This window comes from Cebus imitator, unplaced genomic scaffold (genome assembly GCF_001604975.1).
Source record: "Cebus imitator isolate Cc_AM_T3 unplaced genomic scaffold, Cebus_imitator-1.0 Scaffold194, whole genome shotgun sequence".
NCBI classification, from domain to species: Eukaryota; Metazoa; Chordata; class Mammalia; order Primates; family Cebidae; genus Cebus; species Cebus imitator.
In genome coordinates this window covers 1,078,854-1,101,633 of record NW_016107509.1, presented here as the reverse complement: position 1 = coordinate 1,101,633, position 22,780 = coordinate 1,078,854, and the positions used below count along the sequence as shown (strand labels likewise).

At 38.3% G+C, this 22,780-nt stretch overlaps 1 protein-coding gene across 1 annotated transcript in view; it reads right to left on the bottom strand.

Annotated features, from left to right (window-relative positions):
* Positions 1–806: 806 nt before the first annotated feature.
* ELMOD1 (ELMO domain containing 1) overlaps positions 807–22,780 on the bottom strand; it is a 75,808-nt gene continuing 53,834 nt past the window's right edge. Inside the window, exons 7-11 of the mRNA XM_017547051.2 lie at positions 21,180–21,313; positions 18,384–18,452; positions 13,731–13,781; positions 12,189–12,322; positions 807–2,519 (exon numbers count right to left, since the gene is read on the bottom strand). Coding sequence (XP_017402540.1) covers positions 2,347–2,519; positions 12,189–12,322; positions 13,731–13,781; positions 18,384–18,452; positions 21,180–21,313 — 561 coding nt within the window. The 3' untranslated portion in view covers positions 807–2,346. The remainder of the gene's footprint in view (positions 2,520–12,188; positions 12,323–13,730; positions 13,782–18,383; positions 18,453–21,179; positions 21,314–22,780) is intronic.

Below are 22,780 nucleotides of genomic sequence, written 5' to 3'. Positions count from 1 at the left end.
TGTGTCACTAGGTGGAATGCATCTTCCACAAAGTGGTGTGAATGAGAAATCTAATAATACTCAGAGCTCGAAGGAGCTGTCAGAGCTTGTTCATCCTAAGATTGTGCAGCCATGTTCAAATACAATAGAAAGAAAGCATCCTAGGAGCTGAGAAGGGATACTGTTAGCTTTGTTAGCATCAGCTATCTCTATCTGAACAGAATAGACACGAGCTGGTGTAAGCGTCACATGCCGTCAAGCCGTGACAGTGACATGGGACCAAAATGGATAAAAAGGGACAATGAGCACATGTGGCTGGCAAAGGCTGGACTGCATGTGGAATAATGCTTTCATCTATAGCAGCTGCAGCTACAGTGGAAAGTTAGGGCTCCTCAGGCAGGCCATTTACTAGGTTCACAAGTCCTCACTTACTTGGGAGAGGAATATACATTCTTGTCATGGTATCCACCATGTGCTAACCAACTCTTTTCCCTTCCTCGTTCTAAGAAAGGACACAGGGCCTTAAGAAAGGCAATGCAAAATGCTGCCACCTGGTACATGGCTGAAAGGGAAAGGATAATGCAATCCCAGAAGGGAGAGAAAGGACAAGCAAGCAATGGGTAGTTAATGTTTCTGCTTTATCTAACAACAGCCATGCCAGGTTTCCTAGGAAGTGATGAACACGTTCTAACTCACACCCAAAAACTCTGAATGGTGGCGTGATTTATAGTCAGCTCCAGGTTGTCTGTCTTTGACATTCTATTCACTCACACATTTGCATATTCAGAAGCTGGATGAGCACAAAAATATTAATATGAAACCCACTATATGTTACAGTAGAATGACATGTAATTTATTCATATAACTGACAATTAGGCAGTACTCAAAATTCATTTAAATAAGCAAGTGATTACACAAACATCTAATAATACTAAAATTGATAGTCAGAAGGTATAAAATACCATGGGTATGAAATGCCATGGTAAATACTATTCAACAGACTACAATCATAATTCCAAACTAAATCATGGTTTCTAAAATGATTTTCAGTAGTCCTGGAACAATTTGACTTTTCTCCTTCTAAGCAATTTACTTCTTCCAGTGATACAAGACAAGGTTGTTATTTTCAAGAAATATTGAGAGTGACTTAGCTTAGGTTGCTCTCTTGAAACACATTTTCTTGCAAACTGTTTTTTAATATTGCCCCTTGACATAGAAAACTAGTCAGCACTTAGTTTCCCAAGCAAATATGCTTGGATCAGAACAGTGCCAGGGTATAACCTAGTTCAGCCAAGAGGCAGGCAGTGAAAAACCTTTTGCAGCTTTTGAAATATGCTTATTTCTTTTCTGAGGCTTCAAGCATCACACACTTAGGCATCCAAGCCAGTGAAGTTATGGGAATAAAACAGTTTGATATACAGATGACACAATTGCAACTGGGGTGAGGAGAAGTTACAATATAATTCTGCAGTACTTCAAACAAAAACAGCTCCTACCTAAAGTTACTTCTTGTAAGCCTCATTACATTTTCATGAAGCGTAGCTATGTTTGCAGGAATAGTTTGGCTTATCATGTGTCTGTCTGTATTATTTTATTTTATTTTATTTTGAGACGGAGTCTCATTCTGTCACTAGGCTGGAGTGCAGTGGCATGATCTCGGCTCACTGCAACTTCTGCCTCCCTGGTACAAGGGATTCTCCTGCCTCAGTCTCCCGAGTAGCTGGGACTACAGGCATGCGCCACCACACCCAGCTAATTTTTATATCTTTTAATAGAGACGGAGTTTCACCATGTTGGCCAGGATGGTCTTGATCTCGTGACCTTGTGATCCACCCGCCTTGGCCTCCCAAAGTGCTGGGATTACAGGCATGAGCCACCATGCCCGGCCCTGTCCGTATTTTAAAGTCTTATACTTTATCAGAATGAGGTCCAAGCATGAACCTGGCTTGAAATGCTAGCAGCAGTAGTCATGAAACATATCAATAAATTAAAAGGCTTCCACAGAACAAGATTCAGCTAAACCTCTTACATACAAAATACAGCTAGAGAAATACAGTTCTTTAATGCTGAATTATGAGGGGGAGGAAAAAAAATCTAAAAAAATAGAAAACTCTCTCCATACCTGGGTGTCAAGGCAAGGTGTAACACTGCATAATGCCACAATATGAGCAGTCGCTGGATGACAGATACTCCAGAAACAATGGTCTCTGGGGATCTCGGAATTATGACCAAGAGATGAAAATACTGTACCAAAAGGCATGCATACAATCACTGTGTGCATTCAATGTGTGAGCTGCGACCTAAGCAGAGATTTAACAAGACAATGAGGCAGTGTTCCAGGGTATCCATTAAGACTGGCGTGGGGAACTACATGTTGATTAAACCTTCCGAGGCAGCAAAATGTGGGCACAGCGCCATGTCTGGGTTCTGCAGCTGTTTTATGATCCTCTTGCGGAATTTCTCCCGCACACGATTAAATTCCATTATGTCCATGGGGTCCTCGTCGATCCAAAACTTATGAAATTCGTGCATCAAGTAGCCTGTTGGAGACAATACATGATAAGAATGCAAGAGAAAAAAAGTCTTTAATCACATTCAAAAATCATTCTGAATGCTGAGGGAGATGCTGAACCAAGCCACAGCAACTACGGAGCTCAAAGACGTCAAAATCTAGAAAATACCACTGTTACAAAAAAAAAAGAAAGAAAGAAAACATCACTGTTTAAGATGATTCTTTAAAGTCAGTGCAGTAGAAGTCTACTAATCTGCAAGCTGTTTGCAGTTGGCCCTGGAATCATTCTCACTCTTCTCAAGCAGGAAGACAAATCAGTCTGCCATCTCTAGAATATGAATCACATCGGGGACATCTTCATCTTTCTCCTCCTAATGAAATTAATGTAACGGTCCAATCTTTCAAAATTACCCCACTCAGGCTTTATTCTCTTGATATTTGATATAACTTAAGTTTTAAATTACCCCGACAAATCAAACAAATGCGTTCTGACACTCTATTATGAGACAATAAAAATTGTAAATCAGCTCTGAACAACACAGACTGGTCATTAAGCCACATTAAATTGTTAATAAGACTTCCTTGCTCTGAAGCAATAATTTCATATTCAAATACTTTTATATCTCAAAAATGTTATCCATGAGTGATCTGGATGGAAACAATTTGGGGAATAAATGTTAAGTATTTCATAGAAGAACCTATTCATTGTGTTTTGTTCCCCACTACGCCCCCTCCCACTACCACATTTGTTTAATTATTTTTATCTACCACATTTAGTATTGAAATGTGAATAATGTTTTTTTTCAAATACTAGATACTTGTAGGTGGTAAACTACTGCAAGCTCAGATGTCTGTATATATTAGAAAGAAAAGTATTTAAGGAAGTAATCCTAGTTTTAAAAAAAGAAAAGCAGCCAGGCATGGTGGCACACGCCTGTAGTCCCAGTTGTTTGGGAGGCTGAGGTCGGAGGATCACCTGAGCTCAGGAGGTTGAGGTTGCAGTGAGCTGTGATTGCGCCACTGCACACCAGGCTCGGCAACAGAGCGAGAACTGTCTCAAAAAAGAAAAAGAAGACAAAAGAGAAACAAACATTATGCAAAATTTTGTCTTAACATTAGAAGGAGGTAGAAAATAGAAGACAGGCTTCTAGAGCCAGCGACCTGGTTTGAATCCTTGCTTTTCCACCTCCATGCATAAATGAAAATGGGGAAGGGGAGAATGAGAAGAGAATTTGGAATAAACATACTCAATTCTAATAGTACCAAAAAAATCAATACTTTTTGTTTTTCTGGTAACTACCTATATATGGAAAAACCCTCAACATCATTTCATAAACAAAATTTAAAAGCTCTTTACTCATATTTTATTTTAATACAAAATTAGGAGTGACCTTTACTGCCCCCAACACACGCGGCCGGCAGCTGGTCCATTTCTACAGACCCTTCCCTCTGGTTACTTGTCTCATTACATTGTTCATTGTGCTCCTACTTCTTAAAGTATGTGGTCTCTCTGAAAATATAGGAGAAGGAGTAGGAAAGATTATTATACATTTCTTTTGGGTTGATTGTTCCATTTCTTTCTTTTTTTAAGTTAATTAATTTTTTAGAGGCAAGATCTTGTGAGGTTGCTCAGGCTGTCCTTGAACTCCTGGCCTCATGTGATCCTGCTGTCTCAGCCACCCTAATAGCTGAGACTATAGGCACATGCCACTGTGTCCTGCTTATGCCATTTCTTTTAGGACTACCCTGCCTTTGGGCCCTCCACACACAAGAACTGAGATGACTGTTTTTAACATTTCTGATGAGAGCACACACCAACCATCACCCTACTGGCCTTGAGGTTACACAAGCCAGGGCTCCACTATCACTGTCATGGGAACCATGGGAACCTGACCACATCAGAAAAGGTCCAGATCAGAAGTATCAGTTGCCCCGGGAGCCATCTCATATGTCTCTGTTCATCTGATGCTTGGATTCCTGGAGGCAGCATTCAGGCCTAAACTTCTCTGGTGACAACACTGACTGTTTTTTCCTGGGTGAGGAACCTTATTCTTAAAAGTTTCTTTCTTGCCAGGCACTGTGGCTCACACATGTAGTCCCAACACTTTAGAAAGCAAAGTCAGGAGGCTTACTTGAGGCCAGGAGTTTAAGGCCAGCCTGGGCAACATAGGAAATCCCCGTTTCTACAAATAAAAAAAATTTTTTTTTTTCTTTTTTTGAGAGAGGATCTTGCTCTGTTGCCCAGGCTGGAGCACAGTGGTGAATCTCGGCTCACTGCAGCCTCCATCTCCCAGGTTGAAGCAACTCTCATGACTTCGCCTCTTGAGTAGCTGGGACTACAGGCGTGTGCCACCATGCCTGTCTCATTTTTGTATTTTTGGTAGAGGTGGGGTTTCGCCATGTTGGCCAGGCTGGTCTTAAACTCCTAACCTCAAGTGATCCCCCTGCCTCAGCCACCCAAAGTGCTGGGATTACAGGCATGGGCCAGCACACCTGGCTTACAAAAAGCTTTATTAAAATCAGCTGGCTATGGTGGCTTGCCCCTGTAGTCCCAGCTACTCGGGAGACTGAGGCGGGAGGATCACTTGAGCCCAGGAGTTTGATGCTGTAGTGAGCTATGATGGTGCCACTGCACTCCAGTCTGAGCGACAGAGACTCTGTCTCTAAAAAACAAACAAACAAATAAACAAATAAAGGTTCTTCCTCATGCTGGGACCAAATCTGTTACCCTGTATTTCACGGAACAATTCCAATCCTTCTCCAGCTCAAGCGTCTGAAGTGTCCTTTATGCCCCGGGCTTTTCTCTTTTCCTGTTTCTCCTCACCGTTTTTCATATGCCATGATTTGGAGCCTGTTTGTCATCTGGTTGTTTTCGAGCACACCAACAGAAACTTGTTTCCTCTGATCTCAGTATCTTATTCAACCAACCAAAAGAATTTAATCACCTGTCCATTTAAGCGACTGGGAAAACTCCTAAAATATCCCCAGAATGACCTGAGGTACTTGTTAAAAATGCAGATCCTCTCAGATTTAACCAGGCTTGCAATTCAACAAGATGAAACTTGTGTCACTGAAGTTGAGAACCTTTGGTCAAGAAGATTCTCTGACCACATAGAATTTTTATGGTTCTAAAGTAAATCTATGATAATTTATAGTTTCTTATTTCCTTACTATATAAAATACATACATAGTTTTTCTGACTGGTCTCTGAGGTCAAATAAACGCAGCTATTTTGTACACAGAATCAGGTTTCCAATACAATGAGTTAAAATCATCCATAATACATCTCATTAGTATTTCATGAGTGACAGCATCTTTTCTCCTGTTGACAGTGATAAACAGGCAATGTGAAAAATCATCTTTTAATGAAGAATTCATTTTCCTGCAATATACATAAAATGTTCACTTTTCAACAAGGTGCAGGAATATTGGCAGCTCACTCTAAAGGTGAGGTAGTGTGGCACAGTCATAGAAGAATGAGGATTCATTTTGTTTCCCTGTTTTCACACCTTACACACAATTACAGGAAAACATCTTGAAAGGTTTAAAGGGCTTGGGTTAGGGTAGTGGAGGGGGTGGCTCATAAACTGACACTGTTCTCAAAATTCTTCCTCCAAAGACTGAAGACTGATTCCCTGGGACTCTCTTTCTCTATCTCATCAGGAAAATAATTACAGACCGTGTAACATGATCTTAATCAAAATCCAGAAATGGTGGTCTGGCTTCCTAGGTGCATATTATAATCATTAAACTCCACTCATTTATATAAATTACAGTGTTCGAAAATTCATTTGGTCTGATCTGTCAGTTAACTCATCTGCCAATGAACAAATATGGAACAGACACAGTACTAGGTATTGCAGATGAAGAAAAAGGTAGACTTCCTGGGCTCCCTAACGCTCAGTCTATTGGAGAGGGGCAGACAGGAGCACATTTGCAGCTGATGATTTGTTCACTAGGGAAGCCAACAAAGCAGCATGGAAAGGAGAGGGAGAAAACAGAGGCCAGGCTATTTTCCCACCGTCTCATTGCATTTTTACATCAGCTTTGTGGAACAGGTAACACAGACACTACAAATCCACCTTTCAGGTGAGGACATTGGGCTTAGATGAGTTCCTTGAATGGTCTACAATTACAGGTACAGCTGAAAGCTGGGAACCAAGGCCTGAAACCAGCTGAATTTCCACCACGGCAATAGGCTGCCTTTCCCAGTGCATTCTGTTCCTCTGGTTCTTATTCCTACGGAATAGTTCCTTCTTTTGGAGGTCAAAGAAAAAATAGTTTCTTTTTTCTTTTTCCGGCCATCATACTTTCCCTTCTGCTCATTACACCTAACTTGTTCCATTTCACTGGGGCTGTGTGTTCAGTGGAGCTTCAGACTAAATGCAATTTTTGTAACATACTGCCTTGGCAGCTCAGTGTTCACCGAATAATACTGTGAAGTCAGAAGGATAAAGCCATTATATTCTTATATTCTTCTACCTAGATGGAATACTTGTTTTGAATACTAATTTGGCTCTCTGACTCCAGCCTGTGGCATTCTGTTGCTGCTTGAATGTCTTGGTTTTGCTTCACTGCATTCGGCTAGTAGAGTAGAGACATATGCAAGCACACAGGTAATTGCAAGAATATTACAGAGACGTGCAGAACTGATCATGTCTGATTGAGGAACAATGACTCTAGGGCACAGCGTGTTTCCCTTAGAGAGGCCTGAGTCCCTCTGCCTATATACACCACAATCCTAGGGGGATTGCTGCTGCTTCCAAAACTTGACGAGGGCCTTCGGAAATATGTAATCCTATTGCATACTTGCTCATCTGGGCTAGGATTATCTTGGAAGTGTATCAATCCAGGCCAAGACTAATATTTTTTTCTTTTGTAGAGATGGGGTTTCACCATGTTACCCAGATTGGTCTTGAACTTCTGGGCCTAAGTGATCCTCCCGCCTTAGCCTCCTAAAGTGCTGAGATTACAAGTGTGAGCCACTATGTCTGGCCTAAGGCTAAAATTTCCCATAGAAACTAGACTCTCCTTTCTCCTGCAAAAAACATCAGCCAATATTTTGTCCATCCATCCATCCTTCCACCCACCCACCCATCCATCCACTAGTTACTGAGCAACTCCACCCTGTACCAGGCTCTGTGCTGAGGATACAGCAGTGAACAAAAGATACCTGCCCTTAAATGCCAATTTTTTATGACTCTAACTTTGACTCTTTCCTGGGAGCACTCCCCCATTGTGTGACTCTGATATTCTCCCAGGTGCTGATGAATCACAAATCTGTAGCTTGCACCTTTCTAATTCTTCAAGCGCACTCCAGAGCCCTACATTATTATAATGCCCACCATGCAGCCCCATATGGATTTCCCAAGAGCAGCTCACCCTCAGTATGTCTAAAACTAAACTCACTCTACCTTCCCTAAGAACTACTTCCCTGATTTCCCTAATGATTATGGTCAATACAGAATAGGGCAAGTATAAGGGGCCAGGGAAACACAGCAAGAGGCTTTCTTTATCTGCACGTTGATGCTCTTTGACATGCCTTACAGAGCTCTTCAGGACTGCCCTCCATCCTGCTTTTAGGCTTCCAGTGCCCTCTCTAGTTACCACCCTGCAAACTCTATACTCTGTTTTCTTAAATCCACATACTCTTTTGCTTTATGGCCTTCACTGGACCACTCAGCCATCATTGCCTTGTTTCCTGCCATTCATCCTTCAGGTCTCTTCAAAAGTGGCATTTGCTGTGGAGAAAATTCCCTGAATTCCAGGCTGAGTGAGCTATGGCTGCCACAGACATTTTCAGTGTTTATTTATTTATTTATGATACATAGTCTCATTCTGTCGCCCAGGCTGGAGTGCAGTGGCACAATCTCAGCTCACTACAAACCTCCACCTCCTGGTTTTATGAAATTTTCATGCCTCAGCCTCCCAAGCAGCTGGGCTTATAGGCATGCACCATTACAACTGGCCAATTTTTGTATTTTTCATAGAGACAGGGTTTCACCCTGTTGGTCAGGCTGGTCTTCTACTCCTGACCTCAAGTGATCTGCCCTCCTCGGCCTCCCAAAGTGCTGGGATTACAGGAGTGAGGCACTGCGCCAGCAACTTTTCCAATTTTTAGAAGCAGTATCTTTACTTCGTCAATCACTAAATTCTTCCCATTACATTTTATTTTTTTAAAGACTTTTTTGTTTCCCTGAAGATAATGCTGGACCCACCACATTTTAGGTATTTGTTTAGATGTCTGTCTTCCTCAGCACAGAGTCTGATCCATAGCAATATCTGAATCATATTTGTTGGAGATGCTCAGAATTGTTATAGAAGTGAATATAATCATCCAATTATCAAAGCAGGAGCTGTAATAATGTATGTAAGGGACTTACATTTTCCATTAACAAGTTGTGAAGTATAATTTATAATTTAAATTTAATTTAAATTTATAATTTTAATTATAATTTTAATTTAAATTAATAATTTCCTTTTCATTTTTATCTAAGGTATACATGCACATTGTTCAGAGTCAAATAGTTTAACAAGTCTTGTTACAAAAACAAAAAAACACCTCAAAAAAAAAAGCAGTTTCCTGCCCTAATTCCTGCTTTCTTAAAGCAACATTTCAACTCTTATTTATTTATTTATTTATTTATTTTTGAGACGGAGTCTCACTCTGTTGCCAGGCTTGAGAGCAGTGGCATGATCTCGGCTCACTGCAACCTCCACCTCCTGGGTTCAAGTGATTCTCCTGCCTCAGCCTCCCAAGTAGTTGAGACTACAGGCACACGCCACCATTCCCCGCTAATATTTGTATTTTTTTTTTAGTAGAAATGGGGTTTCACCATGTTTGCCAGGATGGTCTCGATCTCTTGACCTTGTGATCCACCTGCCTCGGCCTCCCAAAGTGCTGGGATTAAACGTGTGAGTCACCGTGCCTGCCCCATTTCAACTCTTTTAGCTGATTATTTTAGTTATTGATCTCCATAACTCTGATCAACATGCTTTTCATTACCTGATTAGATTTTTTTTTTCTTTATAAAAGATGAAAATGTAGCTCCCTTTCAGTCACCCCAGCCATATGGTCACTTATTTCCTCACCCTTTTCTTTACTTTGTATTAATAACTGCCTTCTCTGTTTATTTGCCTGGCTTCCCCTTAATTTAAGCCTATACTATCTCTTAAATATGCCAATGTCCTCTCAATATGTTAAAACATGGTAATATTCTGTCAATTTCACATTCTTCAAAGAGTCTCTCTCACAGCCTTCTGACCGTCTAGAGTCTGGATTTATTATTTGCAGCCAATCACACAGATATCTTGGGCTTTCCCTTCACTGTTCTCCTGGGATAGCTTTCAATATTTTCTAGACCCCATTTATTCCTTTAGGATTACTCTCTTATTTTGTGGAAATTAGCTTCCTGACAAAGGTGCAGGGAAGTAAAATGTTAAAAGACCTTGCATTAAAAAACTCTTTATTCTATTCCCATACTTGATTGGTAAGGTAGTAAGTTATATTGGGTGTAAAATTCTAAACTGGAAATCATATTCTCTTAGTTTTAAAAAATATTCTCTTAACTTTGATTGACTGATTGATTGATTGAGATGGGGTCTTGCTCTGTCACCCAGGTTGGAGTGCAGTGGCACAATCATAGTTCACAGCAGCCTCTACCTCCTTGGGCTCAAGCGATCTTCTCACCTCAGCCTCTTGAGTAGCTGGGACTACAGCTTGCTAATTTTTTATTTTTGTAGAGACAGGGCCTCGCTATGTTGCCTGTGCTGTTCTCAAACTCCTGGGCTCAAGCAATTCTCCCACCTCAGCTTCCCAAAATGCTGGGATTACAGATGTGAGGTGCGGCGCCCAGTCTCTCTTAACTTTTGAAGACAATATTCTATTTTTTAGGATACAATGTTGCTATTGAGAAGTCCAATGTCATCTTGATTCCCCATTCATTATGTGACAGCTTTGGAAATTGTTGGGGTCATCTCTTTCCAATGTCATTCAATTTCACAATGATTAGGACCTTGGTGAGAGTCTACATTAATCTATTATGTTGGTGCTAATTACTTTAAGCATGAAAACTCATACTTTAGTTCTGAAAATTTTTCTTAATTTATTTCTTTGATTCCCTTTCCTTAGTTTTCACCACTATTTTTCTGGCACTTCTATTATTCAGATATAAGACCTCATAGAATGATCCATTAATTTGACAACCTTTTTTATTTTCTATTTTTCATCTATGCCTTTTTGTTCTATTTTTTTAAATTGTATTTTAGGTTCTGGGGTACATGTGCAGATCATGCAGGATTGTTGCATAGGTACATACATGGCAAGGTGGTTTGCTGCCTTCATCCCCCCATCACCTGTATCTGGTATTTCTCCCCTCCTTATCCCTTCCTACCCTCCCCATCCCCACTGTCCCTCCCCTAGCTCCCCACTACTGACCGCAGTGTGTGATGCTCCCCTCCCTGTGTCCATGTATTCTAATTGTTCAACACCCGCCTATGAGTGATAGCATATGGTGTTTGGTTTTCTGTTCTTGTGTCAGTTTGCTGAGAATGATGGTTTCCAGATTCATCCACGTCCCTATGAAGGACACGAACTCATCAATTTTTATGGCTGCATAGTATTCCATGGTGTATATGTGTCACATTTTCTTTATCTAGTCTATCATCAATGGGTATTTGGGTTGGTTCCAGGTCTTTGCTATTGTAAACAGTGCCAAAATGAACATACATGTGCATGTGTCTTTATAACAGAACAATTTATAATCCTTTGGATATATACCCAGTAATGAGATTGCTGGGTCAAATGGAATTTCTATTTCTAGGTCCTTGAGGAATCGCCACACTGTTTGTTCTACTTTCTAGGAGGGTTTCGACTATCTTCTAATCCTTTTTGGAGATTTCATTTCTGCTAAAACATAGATCTGAGAATTATTCAGAACCTGCACTCCTAAGTGCTATGCCATGAGGACTCGAGGGAGAGAAACAACCATGATGTCTTTGAGTCAGACCAGAGGGGCATAAACTGGATATTATGCAAGAGAAGGATTTACCATGCCTGAAAACATAAGTGCAGGTTTTTGAATGAGAAAACAAAAAAATCAAAACCAAAAGAAGTTCAAAGGCTCCAAAGCAGCCAAATCACAAAGATCTCTCAGCTTTGACCCTTGTCTGGAGTGTTCTATAGAAACTTATATAAATCTTTCTATATATTTATATACTTATATATATTATTTTATATATTTATATAATGATATTATTTATATATTTATATACTTATATATTATACATTTATATATTATATAATTTATATACTTCTATTATTTATATATATTTATATACTTATATATAAAAATATATATATATTTTTGAGATGGAGTCTCACTCTGTTGTTCAGGCTGGAGTACAGTGGCGTGATCTCAGCTCACTGGAACCTTCACCTTTCAGGTTCAAGATCTTTTGCACAAGCTCCTGCCTCAGTCTCCCAAGTAGCTGGGATTACAGGTGTGCACCACCACGCCTGGCCAACTTTGGTATTTTTAGTAGAGACGGGGTTTCACCATGTTGGCCAGGCTGTTCTCGAACCCCTGAGCTCAGGCAGTCCACCTGCCTTGGCCTCCCGAAGTGCTGGGATTACAGGGGCGAGCTGTTGTGTCCAGCCTAGAACCCAATATTGATAATTACACAACAGGATACTTACAGAACGTTTGCTGAAAGTGAGACAATGTTGGAGCTTCTGGGGCGATATTGTAGAAGTGGGTTTTCAGAGCTCCACTGACCAGCAGATTATATGCCAGGTCAGTTATATTGATGCCCACAATTGCAAATGAGTACCTATGAAATGTAAGCCACAAAAACAACTGTGTGTCACATATAAAAAATAAGCATTTAACATTAGCAGCTAAAAGACGCTCCTACCAGTGCCATGACAGTGTACAAATGCCATGGTAATGTCAGGAAGTTACCCTATGGTCTAAAAGGGGAAGAACCCTCAGTTCCAGGAATTCCCCACCCCTTTCCCAGAAAACTCATTAATAATCTACCCCTGTTCAGCAAATAATTAAGAAAATAACCAGAAAAATAGCCAAGCAGCAGCTCTTGGGGCTGTTCCACCCATGGAGTAGCTTTTCTTTTCTTTTATTCTTTATTTTCTTAGTAAACATGCTTTCACTTCACACACAAAAAAAGGCATTTTAATAATTGATAATCTGATTTTTAACTTAGTATTAAATTATCAGAATGGCAGGTCACCCTTCTTTCTCTACACTATCAAAACCTTGACTTTTGCAATTTTGTAATTCAGTAATGTGTATCAAGAGAATTGGTAGTTCATATACCTTTGACCTTTCCATTTCCAAATATATGATAGAAAAAAAAATCCGAAGTGGACAAAGCTTTATAGATAAGGATATTCATTGTAGCATTTTTAATAATGTCAATGATCCTAAAGAAGACAGTGAAATAAATTATGGTAATCTCATATATTATAATTGATTAAAATTATCTTCTTACAGATGATTTAAGCAGTATATAAAACATTACGAATGGAGCAAGCCATTTTATTATATACACACAGATGTGCAAGGAAAAAAACTAGAATAAAATGCCACAAAATGTTAACATGAGTATGCTAGAGTAGTGAGATTCGGATGATTTTTTGTTTACTTTTCCATAATAAACTGCATATTACTTTTAAGATTAGAAAAATTTAAATAAGTATCTTAACAAAGTGTATATTTTCTAGTTTCTTATTTACATGCCTACCAAAAATTAAGGGAACTTGAGTTGTTAAATATTCTCTGCTGATATAAACTCAGCACAGAAAAAAATTCTCTGTTCAGAAATATTTTTGGATGATATGGGGTATTATAAAAAACCTAAATTAAATTTTTATCAACCAGCCCAATATTTGATAAAATCCTTAAAAGAAAACTACCAAACACAATTCTAATTGTAATTATAAGGAAATGATTTTCAGAAATCACAATTCTAAATGCTTTCTGAAAATCATTTTCTTATAATTACAACTTTCTACCTTGTCAGTTAGTCATAGGTTGAGTAATTTCATATAACCATGCAGATAAATCTGCAAACATGTAAAAGCATGCTTTGAACATTTTAACTAGATTGCATATTTCCATCAGGACAAGTAGAATTTCACCCTTGTCTTTCATGATACTCCAGTTCTGGTTCTGGTTCTGGTTCAGACTGACCATCCTTCCATGTGAGATCTCATACTCACCCAATTGCCTTATCCATCCTTTTCTTCTCCCATTCTGCTTTGCTGAATTTGCTGAATAGATGAATGAATATGTAAATAAATCAGATTTAATCTCTAATTGGTACTTGTTCTCTTTTAATGCTTATGTTAAAACTGTGAACTATATGCAGAGATGTCTGTAGCTCAGTTATCCAACACTTACTAATTTAAGTGTTATCAATTTTAAAAGACACAATACAATTTATATGAAGCTCAGAAATGGAATTATTTAAGGCCATGCTATTTACCTCCTATTCACTTTAGTACAGCTGTGGGAGACAGTCCTAAAGGCCAAACATGAAGATATTCTTTTACACTATCATTAATGATCAAACGCCTCCTTCCTGAAACATCTGTGGAGGTAGCTAAATGTTACCTCACTCTCTCATGATTCCCCACTGCATTTCGTCTGGTTTTACCCAGTGGTGTTTATCCTACCGACCTTATTTGTGATGCCTGGTACATGGTAGATGCCAAATAAATGTCTATTGATAAGTAAATGACTGAGTTAAAAAAGGAAGAAAAAAGGAAGGAGGGAGGGAAGTAAGGAAGGTAAGGAAAGGAGGAGAGGAAGGAGAGAGAGGGAGGGAGGAAGGAGGGGGAGAGAAGGAAAGAAGGAAGGAAGAAAGAAAAGGAAGAAAGGAAGGGAGGGAGGGAGAAAAAAAGTAAGGGAGGAAGGAAGGAAGGGAGGGAGATAGGAAGGAAGAAAGGAAGCAGGGGAGGTAGGGAAGGAGGGAGGAAAGGAGGGAGTATTTACAGGTTTAAAAAATTCTGTCTCAGTAAGTGCTACGGTATTTCTTCCTGCTAAGCTAAGTCAGTAAGCCACAGAGGCTCCATTTTCATGTGTTTTTGTAATTTGAGCTTCTGAATAAGACTATGTGAAGAAAGGGTTCTACCATAGAAGCCAGGTCAGTATACACTGGCTTACATTCTTTCTTTATTTTTTTTAGGAGACAGGGCCTTGTTCTGTTACCTAGGCTAGAGTGTGGTGGTGCCATGTGGGCTCACTGTGCCTACATTCTATTACGCTGTGTGCATCTGCCCCACTCCCATTCCCCTCCATACAGCCAACAGGAGGAGGCAGGAATCAGGTCCATTCTTCTTCGTGATGGATGTAACTTTCATTCATTATTTAACACTAAGGTCATTTGGCCTTTTCTTATATTTCCAATGCAGATAGAATTGTAATTTAACAAATAAGGAGGTACTGTTTATTTATAAATCTTTGTTGAAGAGAAAATGGGCACTTATAAATTCTTATATATAAAATTTGTCTAAATTGTATAAACTGTAGTTGGTATTTGAACTCAATACAATGTAAAAACTAGTTATTATGAATATTTAGTTTCTCTCTAACTAGAAGGAGAGTTCTCCAGAATACACAGCAAATATTTTATTATAAGACACACATAAAATACACACAACACACAATCACAAAAATATTACACAGAATTGATATTGAACTATGTGTACTTGTGTACTTTCTATTCTATAAAGTTATAATTCAAAATAACTGTTTTTAATTCATATTAAAATGTGACACCTTTTTTTTTTTTTTTCCAGAGACAGGGTTTCACTATGTTGGTCAGGATGGTCTCGATCTCTTGACCTTGTGATACACTCACCTCAGCCTCCCAAAGTGCTGGGATTACAGGCAGGAGCCACCGCACCCAGCCTGTGACACCTGTTTTTAAAATGTAACTTCTAGCTAACAAGTCAAACAGCTGAAGGGGAATCAGGAGATTTTTTTTTACCTTAAAGATTCATATCCAACTAAAATGATATATGTGTGCAATTTAAGAAATTCTATATATAAGAATTTATAAGCACCTATTTTCTCTTCAACAAAGCTTTATAAATACACAGTGTTCCCATATTTATTAAATCACATCTCTATCTGCATTGGAAATATAAGGAAAGGCCAAATGATCTCTACTTATTTGATACTTACTGGCTATCCTGTCCCAAACAGATTGCACTCCTCTCATCAGGAGAAAACACACACACACACACACACACACACACACACACAAACTAACAGTCAAAATTTTCTTCTTAAACTTGAATCCACTTTTATCCCTCAAGTTACTTTAGTATTCAATCAGTGGATGTTTACAAGAGCAGTAATGTGTCACGCTTGCTGAAGGATAGACAGGAAAGAGCTTTCCTTAGTACACATTGACTTCTCTGTCTTGAACACCTGAAATATTCAGGGCTTGACAGAACTTAGATTGATATCATAATCAATCCATATATACTTTTATCAGACATCAGTGAAGGGCAGTAGCATTTTCAAAATATGCTGATCTGTATCCAATGATATTTACCATCAGTTTGAGGTAATTAATATATAAACTTTATTGATTCAATTTTATTGTAGTTTGAGGGATAAAGCATAGTAATTTTATATATGTGACTACACATTTTTGCAAACACACACACATGCTAGTCTCTTTTTAAATAAGAGTAGTCACTCCAAACCTCAAATACTTTCTCTTGGATAGCTAACACGGGAGATACAACTATAAAGCTTTTCTTTAAGAATGACTCATAGACAAACAAAGTCAGTCCCTCTCCAATGGTTAATCAAAAATACTGCGAGCTTATTGTTGTCACTTTCCAAGAACTATGGAGAACTGGTGTCTTCCGACTGATGTTCCTCCAGGAAATGCCACCTGAGCTCATGGACAGATTCCCTGGCCAGTTTTAATTAGAGGGAGTTTAGAGTCTCTACATTACAGAAATACTCAGAAGATGTAGTTAAAAAATTAAAATAGTGGTTGGGCGTGGTGGCTCATGTCTGTAATCCCAGCACTTTAGAAGTCCAAGGCAGGCAGATCACAGAGATTGAGACCATCCTGGCTAACACGGTGAAGCTCCGTCTCTACTAAAAATACAAAAGATTAGCAGAGTGTGGTGGCACATGCCTATAGTCCCAGCTACTCGGGAGGCTGAGGCAGGAGAATCTCTTGACCCCGGGAGACAGAGGTTGAAGTGAGCCAAGATTGTGCCACTGTACTTCAGCCTGGTGACAGAGCAAGAGTCCATCTCAAAAAGAAAAAGAAAAAAAATTAAAATAGGCCAGGCATGGTGGCTTATGCCTGTAGTCCTAGCACTTTGGGAGGCTGAGGTGTGTGTATCAAGAGGTCAGGAGTTCAAGACCAACCTGGCCAAGAGGATGAAACCCATCTCTACTAAAAATACAAAAATTAGCCGGGTGTGGTGGTGGATTCCTATAATCCCAGTTACTTCGGAAGCTTAGGCAGAGAATTGCTTGAACCCAAGAGGCAGAGGTTGCAGTGAGCCCAGATCGTGCCACTGCACTGCAGCCTGGGTGACAGAGTGAGGCTCCGTCTCAAAAAAAAAAAAAAAAATTAAAATAGCTTGATTTTAAACATATAATAAGAAAGAGCTAAACAATGAGAGTGTTTTTCTTAAAGGTATGACTTTTTAATCTTATAAAAGGTTATAAATGTAAATTTGGGAAATGAAATATGACCCAACAAATCTTAGCCAAATGAAGCTAGAATGAATAAAATAGTAAGGTGGGGGGCGAGGAAGCTCAACTCAACCTATCCCTGAATTTTGAGAAGGTTCTGATAAAATTTTGGATTTACTTAGTAAACATGAATACTAACAACTAATCCACCATCATGCTGAAGAGAAAAAAGTAATATGAAGCTATGATTGCAAAATAATGGAACTCCTTCTAAGAAGAGTGACTAATACAGACACACACACACAACTACCATTTATAATAATCAAATTGAATATATTAATAGAAGAGCAAAGTTGCTCTGTGCAACAAAATTCCCAAATAAAACACCCCTCTCTGGGGTAAATGGTGTCAGAGCAGGTTTGGCGAGGTGTTCAGCCTTTAGGTGAGTGTTCATAATGTTTCTCTAACCAGGTTTCATCATGGCTGTAGAAAGACTGACATTTTCCAACTGGTGAGTCTTATCTGGTTTTCAGTTCGTTAAAACATAGCCCAGCTATAATTAACTATATTAGATTAAAAGTTTGAGAATGTTGGCTTTTTGAAACAAATAAATTCAGAGTTCCTTAAAAAAATTCTTGCCCATGCTTTTTCTAAAACAAAATAAAAACAATAAAACACAAAACAAAGAAAAATACCTTATTTCTTCTTTAGTGATATCCCTTCATGTAATCAGTTAAAGAAAAAAAATTTAGAAAAGTAAATTGAAAATGCAAATAATTTAGAATCTAGAATTTTATAAGAAAGAAAAAAAAAAAAGCCTCAGCAATTCCAGATGTTCTCAGTTGGTCTCTGACTTCCATTCTCCCTTCTCATCTCCCTTCATGCTTTCTCATCTTTGGACTCTCTCCCAGACCCTGCCCTTCTTCCACGCCCACCTCCTCAGTCTTCTTGGATACTAGTGACACTATCAGTCCCTTTAAATACATATCTCACTTGAATCGTGCCACTTGACATCCAAAATCTTGGACTAAGTACCTGAAGTTTTAACCCTCCAGCTCAGCATTTATCACAGGGTTTGTTTGAAAAATCTTTAAGCCTCATTCTCCTGAGAAGCTCATCAACAGATACATGCAGGAGACGAAGTTAATTTGATCTAACCCATAAAACCTAATTCATCTTTTATTTTCAACGATTACCTGCATTTTGGATGGAGAGAGTCAGATAGGACCTGCTGAGCTGCTGTGGCATCCCTTTCTGCGAAATACCTGCAGTGGAAGGGAAAGAAAGCTGTAACTCTATATACTTGCTTACTTGCTGAATATATTCATTTTAATCCAACTTGAGGTCATTTTGAATGCAGAGATGGATACTGGCATAAGATTATCATTTGTTTCAGCTCCTCCGGGGAACAAACAACTTTTCACAACAGAATTTTCCAAATGTAATGACATAGTAGAGTAGCTGCGAAACCCACACAGATTTAGGAATGTATTCAGTAGATTTTGAAAATTTAATTAAGAGCTTTGCCATTACCCAGAGAACCAAGGATTTTATTGTGAAGAAGGGTTATAGAAGAAAGCGTAGAATAGTTCAGTGTTTGGAGGACTTCAGAGGCAGAAGCCTCGGCGAAGGAACATGATGAGAGAAAGAAGAGACTGGAGGAGATGAGAAAGGGTATATTTCAAATATTCACTGGGAATTTGAATTCTGGATGAATGGAAAATATCTTATTGGGTTTAGATATGTTAGTAATATTTTATTCTAAGAGGAAAAGGGTGGTGAAGTTTCCTAATAAACACACAAAGCTGCACACCCTCAAAAATAATTCATAAAAAGTTATTCATAGAGACAATGATGAAACAATAGCATATATTATTTAATGTGATGTGTGTATATTTCCTGCATAAATCCAAAGGGTAAAAGAAGTTCTTTAATTTCCTCTCAGGAAATTTCAAACCCAACTCAGCAATTGTAATGCACGCATTCATAGTTGTTAATGAAATTGAGTTTCTTTTCATACTTTTGTCAGTCATCTGGGTTTCTTCTTTTACATCTCATCTGTTCATATTTTTGGTGCAGTGAGTGTAAAAATGTCCTCAAATAAAAAAGACAAATAACCTTATAGAGAATAATATACTGAACATAGATACTTTATCATTTATGTGGATGTCAATCTCAACTTGTTTTACTTTGTTTACAGAGGCTTATCTTACTGCAATTTTTACTTTTAATGTGTGAAATTTAATGATTCTTCTTTTTCAGTTGATGCTTTTTTTGCTCGTGTCTTTAGGAGATCTCTCCTTACTCAGATATCTTGATTTTCTTCTAAAGGTAGGAAAGATTTGTTTCGGACTTTCAACTTATGAACTGAGGTGAGGTAGAGATTTAATTTAATTTTTCAGTGGAAGGACAATTGTCCCAGTTATTCAAAAGCTCCGACTTTATCACTTACCTGTAACACTGTCATTAATGTTTACTTTCCATTCATTAACATTAAAACATTTCATAAAAGAATGGGTGATTATTAAACTGCTTAAATTTAAAATAAAGGGAAAGATCTAGGGTAAAAATGGGATGTGACTAAAATGACTGAGTAAGGCTTAACTTCTTTTCAAAATACATCACTGCCCTAATGTGGTACTGTCAAAGGACACAAGAACCAACTTGAAAGAACCCTTTGGCTCAAAAATTAATAATGACTACATATACTGAATTAAAGTATGAAAAAAATAACAAGTACAATTAGTTGAGTTACAAAAAACACATAAAAACACAGGAGTTAACAAATGGTGTTTTAAAAATAGAGAGATAGAGCAAAAAAAAAAAAAAAAAAAAAAATTGGTCACTAACAAGAGAACCAAGCTACCAACTCCTGACTCTGAGAATTGGCAACCAAATAGAAAACTGAATATCTGTCCTGCCTATATTTCAGAGAAACCAAACAACTATACTCTATAAGGGAAATGAAGTCTTTAAAAATTTCAGCCAACAATTATAAGAAAAATAACAAATAGAAAAGCACTTTTTATATAATTAATTAGTTGGTTCAGTAAAGATCATGGAAGGAGGAAAGGCTGATGGTGGACATTACACTGGAGGCATCAGGCTGGGAGCCTTCTGATTCGTCACAGCACAGGGCTGAGAGTAGAGGGACTGAAGGCCTCCCGCTGTGAGCCAACCTGAATCTCTTCAGGCCTGTCTGCATACCACCAATTTTCAGGAAGTACAGGGGATGGATACAAGTGCAAACAGACAAATCCAGACCATGGGACATATTATTACAGGACAACTGACCTGAAATCTTCAAGGTAATGACATGGAGGAGTGGGTAAAAGGAAGGGACACAGCAGGAGAGACTGATCTAATTTAAGAAGACCAAAGGGCATAGTAACTAAGTGCAATGTGTAGATCTTACATGGAAGTGCACTAGGACAAACCAGCTGTAAAAAGTATTTTTGAGGGAATCAGGAAATTTGAATACGTATTGGATAAAGATGACACTAAGGAATCTTTGTTAATTTTGTTCAGTGTGATAATGGCATTGTGGTTAATGTGAGGTAACACTGAAATTTCTTAGAACTACTTTTTGAAATATAAAGAGTGAAATGCAGTGTAGAATTATCATTAATTCCCTTCTGCCAAAAAATGTCATGAATATTTCAAAACCTCAGCAGTCACTGAATCTGGATGATCAATACAAGGGTGTTCATTACAATCTTCCCTGTTTTTACATATGTTTGAAAATTTTAAATAATAAAACAATTTTTAAATATATTTGAGATTTGCTTTAAAAATCCATGAAGTTTGCTGAAATACAAGGAAGGTAGCAGACACTTTTAACATTTTATGAACCTAGCCTTTCAGGGAACTTGAATGTTTTCTTAGAATGTTATGGGAAGTAGCTTTTGAAGCTAACTACTCACCTTTTGCCATTTCAATATGAGGAGACCAAAACATCACTCAAACCCTCAGGTGTCGGTCATTTTACTTACTGCAAATTGTATAGTCCCAGAAGTCCCATTCCTCGAAAATCTGTTTTAGGATCATCACCTTGGAAACCAATTTCACACCATTGCTTAGAAATCCGAGATTCCAGTGGAGTATTGGGCTTCAAGAATTTCCACAACTGTAGAAAAAAAAGAATTACCCTGTTGATATACACACACAAATACCCTTTCCTATTGATTCAGATTTTGTAAACTATGTTATTAGGAGGGGCTTTGCAAAGCTGAATGTATGCAAATACATTACAATTAAAGATGTGACATCTTTCAATTATTTATGACAGCAATTTTCAAAGTATGATCTGAAGCCTCCCTGGAGGTTCCCAGGACCTTTCAGAGGGTCTGAGAGATAAAAAAAAAAAACCACAAAACAACAATATTATAATAAGAGGTTATTTGCCTTGTTGCTCGCTCTCATTGTCTTGTGAGTATACAGTGGAATTTTCCAACAGATGCATGATGTGCTATGATATCATTGCTCTGACGACAATGGAATGAGTATTTGTATATTTTAATGTTTTAAATCTTTCTATTTTAATTTTGAATAGGAAATTAGATAGTAGGTAGATAGATATGTAGATAGATTAGATAGATAATCTCCCTCAAAAAAGCTCTATGGTGCTCTCAAAAATATTTGAGTATAAAGGAAAGAGAAAAGGGGAAAAATTTCAAGGCCACCTATTATTCGGATTCTCAGAAAATGTTTTAATGTTATTTCAAAACTTTTAACAGTGTTATTAACCAAAAAAAGAGTGAACTGACTTGAGTTTCTTTTCTTTTTTTTTTTTTTTTGGAGACGAAGTCTCACTCTGTCACCCAGACTGGAGTGCGGTGGCACGATCTCAGCTCACTGTAACTTCCGCCTCCCGGGTTCAAGTGATTCTCCTGCCTCTGTCTCCAGAGTAGCTGGGATTACAAGCATGCACCACCACGCCTGGCTGACTTTTGTGCTTTTAGTAGAGATGGGATTTCATCACATTGGTTAGGCTGTTCTCAAACTCCTGACCTCAAGTGATCCGCCTGCCTCACCCTTCCAAAGTGCTAGTATTACAGGTGTGAGCCACCACACTCGGCTGATTTTCATTTCTTAGGTCTCACCTATGACAGGAGTGAGAGTAAACATTATCATGTAGCCAAAGGAAGGGATATCAGTAATGTTCATGAATAAACCTCAAAATATATTATTATCTTTAAGAGTTACCGAAAGTAATTTCAATTAAAATAAATCATATTAATACGTTACCGGACAAATGTAAATTCTAAGCATTATACTATTTACTGCTTAATAAGCTGGTTCTATTTTTTAAAGTTTTCTGTAGAAAGATAGATTCAGCACATATCATTACTTGATTACCAGAGAAACACTGAAACCCCATAGTTGTATAAAGTTATATAAACATGTAATGCTCAAACACTTATTTCTTTCTTTCCATTTTTTTTTGGGGGGGGTGACAGTTTTCTCTCCGGTTGCTCAAGTCGTAGTGCAATGGTGGGATCTTGGCTCACTGCAACCTCTGCCTCCCTGGTTTAAGTGATTCTCCTGCTTCAGCCTCCCGAATAGCTAAGATTATAGGCATGCACCACCATCT